The 12,851-nt window shown below is 43.9% G+C and overlaps 1 protein-coding gene across 1 annotated transcript in view; it reads left to right on the top strand.

Annotated features, from left to right (window-relative positions):
- avl9 (AVL9 homolog (S. cerevisiase)) overlaps window positions 1-12,851 on the top strand; it is a 124,954-nt gene that overhangs the window by 82,807 nt on the left and 29,296 nt on the right. Inside the window, exons 7-10 of the mRNA XM_085993772.1 lie at window positions 1,745-1,785; window positions 5,974-6,012; window positions 8,840-8,909; window positions 11,861-12,405. Of these exons, the coding sequence (XP_085849898.1) occupies window positions 1,745-1,785; window positions 5,974-6,012; window positions 8,840-8,909; window positions 11,861-12,405 (695 nt within the window). The remainder of the gene's footprint in view (window positions 1-1,744; window positions 1,786-5,973; window positions 6,013-8,839; window positions 8,910-11,860; window positions 12,406-12,851) is intronic.

The raw sequence follows: 12,851 nt of genomic DNA, 5'->3' as shown, positions 1-12,851 counted from the left end.
CGGCCATTTGGCCCTTCGAGCCTGCTCCGCCATTCAATAAGATCATGGCTGATCATCTACCTCAACTCCACTTTCCTGCACAATCCCCATATCCCTAGATTCCCATAATATTCACAGATTATGGCTAATCTGTGACTTAACTCCATATACCCACCTTTGGCCCATATCCCTTAATACCTTTGGTTAACAAAAAGCTAACAACCTCCGATTTAAAATTAATAATTGATCTAGCATCAATTGCCATTTGCGAAAGAGAGTTCCAAACTTCTCCCACCCTTTGTGTGTAGAAGTCTTTCCTAATTTCACTCCTGAAAGGTCTGGCTCTAATTTTTAGACTATGCCCCCTAGTCCTAGAATCCCCAACCAGCGGAAATAGTTTCTCTCTATCTACCCTATATGTTCCCCTTAATATCTTAAACTTTGAGCAGATCGCGCCTTAACCTTCTACATTTTAGGGAATACAATCCTAATTTGTGTAACCTCTCCTCGTAACTTAGAATCATAGAATCAACTTAACCCTTGGAGTCCGGGTACGATTCTGGTAAACCTACGCTGCCCTCCCTCCAAGGCCAATATATCCTTCCTAAGGTGTGGTGCCCAGAACTGCTCCCAGTGCTCCAGGTGTGGTCTAACCAGGGCTTTGTACAGCTGCAGCATAACTTCTACCCCCTTGTATTCTCGTCCTCGAGATTTAAAGGCCAGCATTCCATTAACCACTTTGATTATTTTCTGTACCTGTTGATGACATGTACCTGGACCCCCAAGTCTCTTTGGACCTTCACCGTTTTTATCTTTTCACCATTTAGAACCTACCCTATTCTATCCTTTTTAGGCCCAAAGTGGAGGACCTTACATTTGCCGACATTGAAATCCATTTGCCACAGTTTTGCCCATTCACTTAATCTGTCGATGTCCCTCTGTAATTTTATGCTTTCATCTACACTGCCTACAATGCCGCCTATCTTTTGTGTCATCGGCAAATTTGGATATATGACTTTCTATGCCATCATCTAAGTCGTTAATAAATACTGTGAATAGTTGAGGCCCCAACACGCATCCCTGCGGGACACCACTAGTCAAATCCTGCCAAGTTGAGTACCTGCCCATTATCCCTACTGCCTGTCTCCTGCCACTCAGCCAATTTCCTAACCAGGTCAATAATTTGCCCTCAATTCCGTTAACCGTCTCTTATGTGGGACTTTATCAAATGCCTCCTGGAAGTAGGGAGATTTAATAGAGGTGTTCAAAATCATGAAGGGTTTTGATAGAGTAAATAAGGCGAAACTGTTTCCAGTGGGAGAAGGGTCGGTAATCAGAGGACACAGATTTAAGGTAATTGGCAAAAGAATCCGAGGGGAAATGAGAAAAAGATTTTACGCAGCGAATTGTTATGATCTGGAATGCACTGCCTGAAATGGTGGTGGAAGAGATTCAGTAATAACTTTAAAAAGGGAATTGGATAAATAATTTAAGGGGAAAATTTGCAGGGCTATGGGGGAAAGGGCAGGAGAGTGGGACTAATGGGATAGCTCTTTCAAAGAGCCGGCACAGGCACGGTGGGCCGAATGGTTTCCTTCTGTACTGCATCATTCTGTGATTCTGAAACAAGTCTAGTACCTGTCGAAGGGGCAGGAAGAGGGCTAGCGAGTCTCCTACCTGTCAATCTTTTGCAATTATGTTAGTCGTTAGGGAGGATTAATTGTTTGCTATTGTAATTTAATATAAATTGGGACTCTGTTTTTAGGTCTGTCTCCACGGGACCTGGTTCTCCATTTCAGACACAAGGTACAGTAGAATAGAAACAATTTCTTCACTTATTTAGTTTGGTTTGGTTTTGCTGTTGAGGCTATTCTCTCCTAGCCATAACAGAATGTGAGTGTGAAAATAGCCAGTTGATTTAGATGCCTGTGTTGTAACATGGCATTAACCCTGCACTTCTGTTGTGTTGCAAAATGTACATTCTTTGTAGCATTCTCCATGAACTGCATGAGTGGACCAAGTGACGATGCTCTTCTGCTGGTGAAAGGTTGCAAGGGACGACTTTCCTTTAAGGCATTCTGACGTAGTGATATCCTAAATGTTAAACATCTCTCAATTTCTTCCGTACACAATCTCCAGTTCACCCAGATGTTTGCTGTGCATTTTCTTAGCTTGCATCCCTGGCCTCAGATCATTAATTTCAGAATACTCATCCTAGTGTTTAAATCCCACATTGCCACACTCCTGTCTATCAATGGAATCTTCCACAATCCCAAGTCCCAGCACCCACCCTGTGCTTCTCTGTCCCTGTCACCTACCTCTGCTCTACTCTTGGCACCAGCTTCAGCCATCAAAGCCCTGTGCTCTGGAATTCCTCTCCTAGATCCTTCCACCTTGCTACCTCCCCCTGTCCTCGGAAACCTCCTCAAAACCTACCATTTTTACCAGGCTTTTAACCCCCCCCTCCCCTAATTCATTTCTCTCTCCCTGCTCAGGTTCTCCAATCCCTTCCGTAAAATGCCGTGGGATTTTTTTGTTCCATGAAAGGTCCCATAAAAGTGCCTGATCTTGCTGATGATGATGAGGGCATGATCCATTCTGTCAGGGCAATAATATTGTGCGTCAGCTGTCTGGCTAATAAAGGCCAAAAATACATTTCAGTATTCAACGATTGCTATTTGGTCAGAATTAGTCTGCAGAACAGAATTTGGACAGTATGTGTAGCCTTGTATTTTTCCTAAACTTGTTGCCATAAGGAAGAAGTAATCAATTCACTAAAAATGCATTTATATCTTTAAAATATTTAATGTTCCAAAAGCACAGCTCTCCTACGCCTCTCCTCTGTTGTCCAGCTGAGTGGGACGACCCTTGCCTGGTTCCACTCTTGCCTACCCAGTTGTAGCCAGAGAATCTCCTGCAATGGTTTCTCTTCCCGCTCCTGCACCGTTTCCTCTGGCGTCCCCCAAGGATCTATCCTTGGCCCTCTCCTGTTTCTCATCTACATGCTGGCCCTCGGTGACATCTTTTGAAAACACTTCAGATTCCACATGTACGCTGATGGCACTCGGCTCTACCTCACCACCACCTCTCTCGACCCCTCCACTGCCTCTGTTGTCAGACTGCTTCTCTGACATCCAGTCCTAAACGAGCCTGAATTTCCTTCAAATAAACATTAGGAAGAAGAAAGCCATTGTCTTCGGTCCCCACCACAAACTCCATTCCCTAGCTACCGACTCCTCCCTGGCAACAGTCTGTGGCTGACCCAGATAGTTTGTAACCTTGGCGTCCTGTTCGACCCTGAGCTGAGCTTCTGACCCCATATCTTCGCCATCACCAAGCCCGCCTCCTTCCGCCTCCGTAACATCGCCCGCCTCTGCCCATTTGCTGCTGAAACCCTCCACTATGCTTCTGTTAGCTCCAGACTCGACTGTTCCAATGCTCGCCTGACCAGCCTCCCGTCTTCCACCCCCCCATAAACTTAAGCGGGTCCAAAGCTCAGTTGCCCGTATCCGAACTTGCACCAAGTTCCGCTCACCCAATACTCCTATCCTCACTGACCTACATTGGCCACTGGTTCAGCAACACCTGGATTTGAAACATAGAAACATAGAAGATAGGAGCAGGAGTAGGCCATTCGGCCCCTCGAGCCTGCTCCGCCATTCAACGAGATCATGGCTGATCATCCAAATTCAGTACCCTGCCCCTGCCTTCTCCCCATATCCCTTGATCCCTTTAGCCTTAAGAAATATATCCAACTCTTTCTTGAATATATTTAATGAACTGGCCTCCACTGCCCTCTGTGGCAGAGAATTCCACAGGTTCACCACTCTCTGGGTGAAGAAATTCCTCCTCATTTCAGTCCTAAATGTCCTACCCCTTATCCTTAGACTATGACCCCTGGTTCTGGACTCCCCGACCATCGGGAATATCCTTCCAGCATCTAGTCTGTCCAGGCCTGACAGAATTTTATAGGTTTCGATGAGATCCCCTCTCAATCTTCTGAACTCCAGTGAGTATAAGCCCAATCGAGACAATCTCTCCTCATACGTCATTCCTGCCATCCCAGGTATCAGCCTGGTGAATCTTCGCTGAACTCCTTCCATGGCAAGAACATCCTTCCTCAGATAAGACGACCAAAACTGCACACAATACTCAAGGTGCGGTCTCACCAAGGCCCTGTACAACTGTAGCAAGACATCCTTGTTCCTGTACTCGAACCCTCTCGCTACGAAGGCCAACATACCATTTGCCTTCTTAACCGCCTGCTGCACCTGCATGCTCATCCTTGTGTTTAAATCCCTCCATGGGCCTTGCTCCTCCCCATCTCTGTAACCTCCTCCAGCCCTCTGAGAACTCTGTGTTCCTCCAGCTGTGGCCTCGTACATCTGTCAATTCTTTCGCCTCGCCATTGGCAGATGTGCCTTCAGTCGCCTTAGCCTAAGCTCTGGAGTTCCCTGCCTAAACGTCTCTGCCATGGGGTACCCCCGTACCTAGGGGTACGGTTACGTTACTGGACTCGTGATCCAGAGGCCTGGACTAATGATCTGGAGACATGAGTTCAAATTCCACCACGGCAGCCGTTGAATTTAAAAATTCAATTAAATAAATCTGGAATAAAAAGCTAGTATCCGTAATGATGACCATGAAACTAACAGGATTGCCGTAAAAACTCATCTGGTTCACTAATGTCCTTCAGGTAAGGAAATCTGCCGTCTTGACCCTATATGTGACTCCAGACCCGCAGCAGGGTAGTTGACTCTTAACGGCCCTCTGAAATGGCCTAGTGAGCCGTTCAGTTGTATTCAAGAAGGCGGCACACCACCACCTTCTCGGGCACTTAGGGATGGGCAGTAAATGCTGGCCTTGCCGGCAATGACCACATCCTGTGAACGAATGAAAAAAAGAATGATACAGCACAGAAGGAGGCCATTCGGCCCATTGTGCCTGTGTCGGCTCTTTGAAAGGGCTTTTCAATCAGTCCCACTCCCCATAGACCCTTGAATTTTTCCCCTTGAAGTATTTATCCAATTCCCTTTCGAAAGTTGTTATTGTATTGAATCTTCTTCCACCGCCCTTTTCAAGGTCATAACAACTCTTCCTCTCCCCGCTGGGTCTTTTGCCAATCACCTTAAATCTGTGTTCCCTAGAATGTTCCCCAAGAATGTTCTGCACCTATCTCGTGATATCTTTTACTTTGGCACAAGGGAGGTAATACATTGTGCGAGGCTCATGTCGGCCTGTCTATCCCTCTGACTATTGAATCCCCTATGGTGCCGTGGATGTGCTCTGGACTGCACTACCCTGAGGTGTCATCACCTATTCAGCACCGAAACCCGGTTTGAGAGTGCCACACTCCCGGAGTGCCTGCCTCTTTTTACCCTGCCTGATGGCCACCCACTTTCCATCCTGAAAACCCTGGAGCTACGGGGTGACCCCCTCCTGGATCATGCGCACCAGGAAATGTTCAGCCTCCCATATGCCCTGCAGTGACTCCAGCTGCTCCTCAAGCTCTCAAACCTTGAGCTTGTGTTCGAGCAACTGGAGGCACTTCCTGCACACGTGGTTATCCAGGACACATGAAGGCACAGGAATTGCAGGCAATGGGATAAAATATATAATTCCTGTGCCATGTGCGAACTCCAGGACACTTCATGCACATATGTTGAGATCGTCTGTCTGTTTCTCGCTCCCTTCCTCTGATGTCACTTTTCAGTTTTGTTCTTTTCTTTGTGCCTTTGTTTTTTTTATTAAGATGTTCTGCTGAGCTCCCTTGAGACGCTCCTTAAAACCTACCTCTGACCAAGCTTGTGGTCACCTTTCGTAATGTCGCCTTCTTTGGCTTGGTGTCAATTTTTGTTTAATTACGCCCCTGTGAAGCGTTGGGACGTTTTACTACGTTAAAGGCATTTTTCTTGCAAAATCGGCATTTAACTATTTGGATAGTTGTCCTGTAATCGATGATGAAAAGCCCTCATTTTGTTTTGTTTTTTGCAGACAATAATTCTGTTCAAGTTGATTCTTTTAGAGAAAAAAGTAAGTAATGCGGGTCACTGCGAAGTTGTTGACGGTCAGCTCATACATTCAGAATAGTTGTGTAAATAGCAGTGTTAATATATTTGTTAGCTGCTGCAGAGGTTCTCTGTTCACTGCAGTTAACACACTTCGCTAATGAAGCAGCCCATGCTTGCATGTAGCAATATCCAGGCTTGGGCTGATGTGTGGCGTGCGTTTGTTACTTACGTGTCAGGCAATGACCATCTCCAAAAAGAGAGTCTAACCACCTCCCCTTGACGTTCATTGGCATTGCCATCGCTGGATTCTCCACCATCAACATCCAGGGGTCCCCATTGAGCAGAAACTGAACTGGACCAGCAACATAAATGCCGTGGCTAATATAGCAGGTCAGAGGCTGGGTATTCTGCAGTGAGTGACTCTGCTCCTGACTCCCCAAAGCCTCTCCACCACCTACAAGGCACAAGTCAGGAGTGTGATGGAGTACTGCTTGGTGGGTGTCCAGCAACACTCAAAAAGCTCAATACCATCCAGGACAAAGCAGCCCGCTTGAACAGCACCCCATCCACCATTTTAAACATTCACTCCCTCCACCACTGGCGTACCGTGGCTGCAGTGTGTGCCATCTACAAGATGCACTGCAGCAACTCGCCAAGGCTTCTCCAGGAGCACCAGGTGCATGGGAACACCCACCACCTCCAAGTTCCCCTCCAAGTCACACACTATCCTGACTTGGAAGTATATCGCCGTTCCTTCATCGTCGCTGGGTCAAAATCCTGGAACTCCCTAACAATGCTGTGGGAGTACCTTCACCACACGGACTGCAAGCGGTTCAAAAGAAGGCGGCTCACCACCACCTTCTCGAGGGCAACTAGGGATGGGCAACAAGTGCAGACCTGGTCAGCGATGCCCACATTCCGACAACGAATAAAGAAACATTCTTGGCATCTTGTACCTACCTAGGAATGCCCCGGTTCTCTGAAGCATTAAAACCTGTAAACAAAATGTAACTATTTAAAAACTTTTGAGAATTAATGAGCAGTGAGCATATTTCAAAAGGTAATATCTTGTATGTTTGGTTTTGTGAAGTGAGAGATATAGTTACATGTTTAGCAATATGAAATGATTCAGTTTTCCTGAAAGCTTTTTTTTGCTGTCTTCTGGGTCTTTTAAAATCGAGATATAAAAAACATAAATATAGTTTTGTTGGTTTTGCAAACTGGTACATGTTCACTCAAAATGATGAAAGAAAGCATGACTTTCCTGATTTCTAATCATGTGCTCTCAACTGTACGGATAAAACTTCAACATAAAATTGAAATAAATGGGTCTCTGTGAAGTTGAGATTTGTTTTTAAAAAGGAATCTTTGGTAAATGATTTTCCTACCTTACATTATTTTGTATTGTACTATGTACTTTATTATTCATGCCCATAGAAGGGCACCTTGTTTCCAAGCCCTGGCGATAGTTGTGAACTGCAAAGTGGACAATTGATGCATGGTTGAGCTTTATTTGTACTAAAGGAATTTTGCATGTAATGTTGAGAAGTGATGGTGCAGCACAAATTGTTAGGTCGGTGTTGCGGGATGTTTGATGAGCCATTGATTGAGGCTCTTTGTGAATGAAAATAGTGTGTAAATGTCAAATGCAGAATTTCAGACTGGTGTAGAATTACAACAAGCTTTCTTAAAGTGATGTTCGACCACCTTTTTTTTAAATCATTTTAATAATTTAAACATTGAAATGGAAAACTCCCAGGTATATAGTAGTCTAGAAAAAGTGTGACTGCCTTCAGTGATGAAACAATAGAGATGAGATGGAATGAAAATCAGGAAGTACAGTACTTAATCCCAGGTGGTGGCATGAAACTGGTCTGCCTCTCAAACATGGTGCTGCACTGTTTCTGCCCATAAAGTAAGCAGCATGATTACAGAAGGTGGTGCAGATTGAAGTTCAGGTAGGCAAATAGATGTGTAGGGTAGACAAGTGGTTGTGGTACTGGTCTCGCAACCCAGAAATTAGGAGTTCAGTTCCTACCATGAAATTAATTCAATAAATCTGTAGGCTAGCATCAGAAAAATTACCATGACCGCAGCCGGTTTGTCGTAAAAACTCAACTAATTACCTTCAGGAAAGGGAACCCGCCACTCTAAATGTGACTGCAGCCCCACAGTATTTCTTAATACCCTCTTCAGTGGCCTGGCGAGCCCATCAGTTGTAAAACCAGCCTTGCCTGTGTTGCTCACAAAGGATCAAGTAAATCAGGTGAAACCACCATTATTAAAAGACACTTAATGCGTAGCTGCATAAATACCATAAAATAGTTGCTAGACTGCAAAAAAGGCAGTCAAACGAGATGAGCATGAGTCATAGCATGAGGACAAAAAATAAGTTAAAGATTGAAAGAAATGTAACCCTTTCGCTGGTACAAAACTACATTTATGTTTGAACAAATTATTCTCTGTACATATTTCTGCTAGCCCTGCTATACTTTTTTTTATTAATAGCTGGTCAGCAACTTCTGAATCCAGAGCATAAATATTCCGAGTTTTTCACAACCGGATAAATAGTGTTTGAGGGTTGAATGAGATTGGTATCACATGAGGAATTACAACCTTGAATTGTTTTATTTTAGGTTGGGAGCGGTCCATTATATCTGTAATAGTTCCTCCACCCAACACTATCGCAGATTTTGTTTTGCATGGAGGTGGGAGCCACTGGTTTTCAATTTTTGATATCTGCTAGAAAACTTAAATAATTCCTAATTTTTTGAAAAGATTGTTCATGGTTTTTTAAGTGTATTATTTGTGTTTCGAGTGTGATAGTAAAACAGCAACTGTCTTTGCAGGTTCTGTTTTATTTATCGCCAGTCAAACGTCTGGTTGGGACCCTGATGACTGTTCTGTCACTTTTTCCAGGTAAGCACCAATACATTTGTATCATCAAATTAGTTATTTTTACAAACTCCGAACCTCCCAAAGCGCTTCGCAGCCAATGAAGTACTTTTGAAATGAAGGCACTGCTGTACTGTAGGAAACACGGCAGCCAATTTGCACACAGCAAGATCCCACAAATAGCAATGAGCTACGTGAAATAACAACAGAAAATGCTGGAAACACTCAGCAGGCCAGGCAGCATCCGTGGAGAGAGAAACAGAGTTAACGTTTCAGGTCTGGGACCCTTCGTCAGAACTGAGATACATGTATGACCAGATACAGGAAACTTTGGTTTATCCGGAGGTTGAATGTCCGGAAACCTCGATCCACCAGCAGAAATCAGGAGCCGTTTTGTTAGATTTTTTTTCTTCTCGTGGCTTTTTTTTTTCCAACAGTCAGGCTCTGCAAAGTCTCTCTGAAGCTGTTGCTAAGCCACAGAAACGCTTCCAAGGTACGGGCCGACTGTTTAGAAGCTGTTGCTAAGCAACAGTGTTTGTTGCCAGATACGGAGCTGAAAACCTCCGTATGCTTCAACATTAGCGCTGGTGTGTCCGGCAGTTTTGATAGATCGGCAACAGCTCGGTCCCGTCGGTGCTGGATATCACAAAGTTTCCTGTAATCTGTTTTTGAGGAACCAGGAGAACTCCCCTGATCATCTTCGAAATAGTGCCATGGGATATTTTACATCCACCTGAGTGGGCAGACGGGACCTTGGTTTGACGTCTCACCCGAAAGACGGCACCTCCAAGAGTGCAGCGCTCCCTCAGTACCGCACTGAGGTGTTAGCCTGGATTATGTGCTCAAGTCTTTGGAGTGGAATTCACGACTTTCTGACTCCATAGGGAAATTAAATGAATGAGGAAAATTGTTAAATAACCCACCGTTGATAGAGTAGTCCACATTCTTTCAATGTAGTTTAACTTCCACGTACAAAACTTGCTCCTGGTTCTCTCTGATTTGGAGCTCCTGATTTTGATGTGTTTTTAATTTTTTTTTTTACTGGCATTTCCTTTAAAAGAGCTGAGGCATGCTTCCGCAATGAGGCCCATTAAAAAGGGTGGGGATTGTCTGTTTGTCCCATATGACGCCATTACAGTGTCACACTCTTAAAGGGGACAGTGGGATCCAGTTATTCTCCTCCGCCTTTTTGGATAATGGCTTATTCTTTTGCATGGGGAGGTTGGACTATGTTCAACGAATAACGCATGACTGAAGGGATAATTACTAGTCCTAGCCCTTTTTGGACCATCCTGGGGATCAGGCGTATTCCCCAGACGTTCACCTTCAACTAAAGTTAGAGATGGCTGAATCCTAAAATAAGCTTAATTGGGTCTAAAGGTCCAGACTATCTCCCCCTAAAGGGAAGGAACGACCTGAAGATTTTACCGTCCTCCAGATAGCACTTTAAATAAGTTTAACTAGACTGTAACCTTCCGGATATTATGAGGGTCTGGAAAACCCCCCCAGAATTCTGCAACTCCTCACCAAAGGGTGTACAGCGATTGAGTTCGCGAGTTTGATACAGAAGTACTATGTGAGACAATTCTAAAAATATATAGATTTATTAAAGAACCGACGTGTTATTGCAGCTGGTGATTCAATCGCAACTTTAACAGTTCCAAAAACAAATAGCTTACAATTCTTATTCTCAGAGATCCTTATTCTCAAATCTTAACGTCGTTACATTTTTACATTTCTTAGTCTATATTCCAGGATATCCACCAAAATCAAATACCTGTGATTACCCGAGACTCAGAGTTGTAGGCTTACAGAGCCTCTGAAGCCAAGAATCGCTTTGCCCCTTCCAGCAAATTCTGTCTTCCTATTTGAAAGTACAATTTTTATACCCTTTTTTCAGTGGTATGTCCTTTGAAGTTTTCTGCTGATGTAAGCTAATTATCTCTAGTCATTTTTCTGTTGACCCCTGCTATTCTTAGTCAGTTCAGCTTGCAGCATTCAGACTCGTGTCTCTCCTTTAGGTGTTCAAAACTTATCATAAAAACAATATGACAGCAGTGGTTCTATTTGATGCCATTCTTATCACAGAATATCACAGAAACCCCACAGTGCAGATAGAGGCCATTTCGGCCCATCGAGCCTGCACCGACACACATCCCACCCGATCCCCGTAACCCCTACACCAACACATATCCCACCCTATCTCCGTAACCCCATGTATTAAATTGACCCTTAGTGTTAGGGGGATTAATCATAGCCAATCAACCTAACTCGCACATCTTTGGACTGTGGGAGGAAACCGGAGCACCCGGAAGAAACCCACGCAAACACGGGGAGAATGTGCAAACTCCACACAGACAGTCGCCCGAGGCCGGATTCGAACCCGGGTCCCTGGCGCTGTGAGGCAACAGTGCTAACCACTATGCCACCGTGCTGCCCTTCTGTTTGTATCTTTTTATAACGTGTAAATTAAAAACACCTCAACTAGGGTGGTCTATGCAATTCTTATTCACCTCAGCTGGTTGTACCACAGACTTCGTGTCTCCTAGGTGTTCCAAGTTTAACACAAAAACAATGTGATGGCTGTTGCCTCCCATGCTTCATTTGATGTCAGGTGTTTCTTTTACTTGATGTCATTTTTACAAAGGCACATGTTTCTTTAATCTTTCTGTGTTTCTTTCCAAAGTGTTGGTTTATAACGCTTAAACTGGGTATGGCTATTGTGTTCTTTCCGAGGCTCAGACTTTCTGGAAGCTCTAACCCTCTGCTTCAATAGGGCTATTGTTTCAGTGTCAACAACTGATCTTATCTCAAAAGCTTGTATGCTGTTTACAGCTTTTCCATCGTTGAGGCTTTTAGACTTCCAAACCCAGTATGTCATGTTTTAATAAGGCTTTTTCTTTCATAGGATGGTGTATTTTTCTGATTAGGTATGGCTCATTCCTTCACATGATCTCTTTTTATGATTGCTTTAGGGATGGTAGAACATGGTTTAGCAGATTCATCGCAATACAAGCCACGAAAGAGCACCTCAGGAGACGTTGCTTTCCAGGAACATGGTTTGAATACTGAAGAATATGTTTCCATTTCTGCGTCAGATATTTCAAACCCTGCTTCAGAATTCAGTGTGGAGGCAAAATATCCAGCAGGAGATCATCAGATGAAAGTTACGGCAAAGGTGGTAACCTTTTCGGATGTACAGAGATCTGAGCAGGCAGATAATAGACTGCAGCAGCAACTGCGGCCTCCACAACACGCTTCACCCAACTCCTCAGAGAGCGATTGGGAAACTTTGGATACCAGCATTCTTGATGCTGATAATGGGATGAAGGAAGACGTGTTGAATGAAAAAGAGAATTCTGACCAAAAAGAAGTGTTTACATCAGATTCCTTGGTTTCCCAGTCCTTGCCAATCACAGTGCAGCCACAGGCAAATACAGGCCAGACAGTGATAGTCCCAGGACTGATTTCTGGCCTAGAGGAAGACCAATATGGAATGCCCTTAGCTATCTTTACTAAGGTAACTTCTATAGATACCGTATTTGAACTTTGATTTGAATTCTGATCGAGATACTGTACTTTGAATGCTGTCATCATTCGATTAGGCAAAAGTAAAGTAAAGGCCAAAATGATCTTTGCCTGAACATCTAAAGGTGGGCTATTTTCATAAACCTAGAGACTAAAAGTGTAATTTCATTGACCTAGAAATCAAAAGTATTCCAGTACTATCTAGATGCTAGACATGTTGGCTCTTGTGCATTGTGAAATTATTAAATGTAGTGGTCCAGCAGTTCTGAGCCAAAATATTGTGAAACTCCAAACCACCTTGTTCTTTTATTTAAAAAAAAAAAAAAAAAACGTGTACTTTATACAACATTAACAATGTTATTACTTTGTCTTTCATGTATGCAGCCTTCCTTTTAGGTGACCTTTTTTTTATTCATTCTCGGGATGTGGGCATCGCTG

This window comes from Somniosus microcephalus, chromosome 7, assembly GCF_052327205.1.
Source record: "Somniosus microcephalus isolate GS21.2 chromosome 7, FLI_Smic_1.0, whole genome shotgun sequence".
Lineage (NCBI taxonomy): Eukaryota > Metazoa > Chordata > Chondrichthyes > Squaliformes > Somniosidae > Somniosus > Somniosus microcephalus.
The sequence above is the reverse complement of the archived record's forward strand: the minus strand, read 5'-3'. Positions and strand labels throughout refer to the sequence as shown.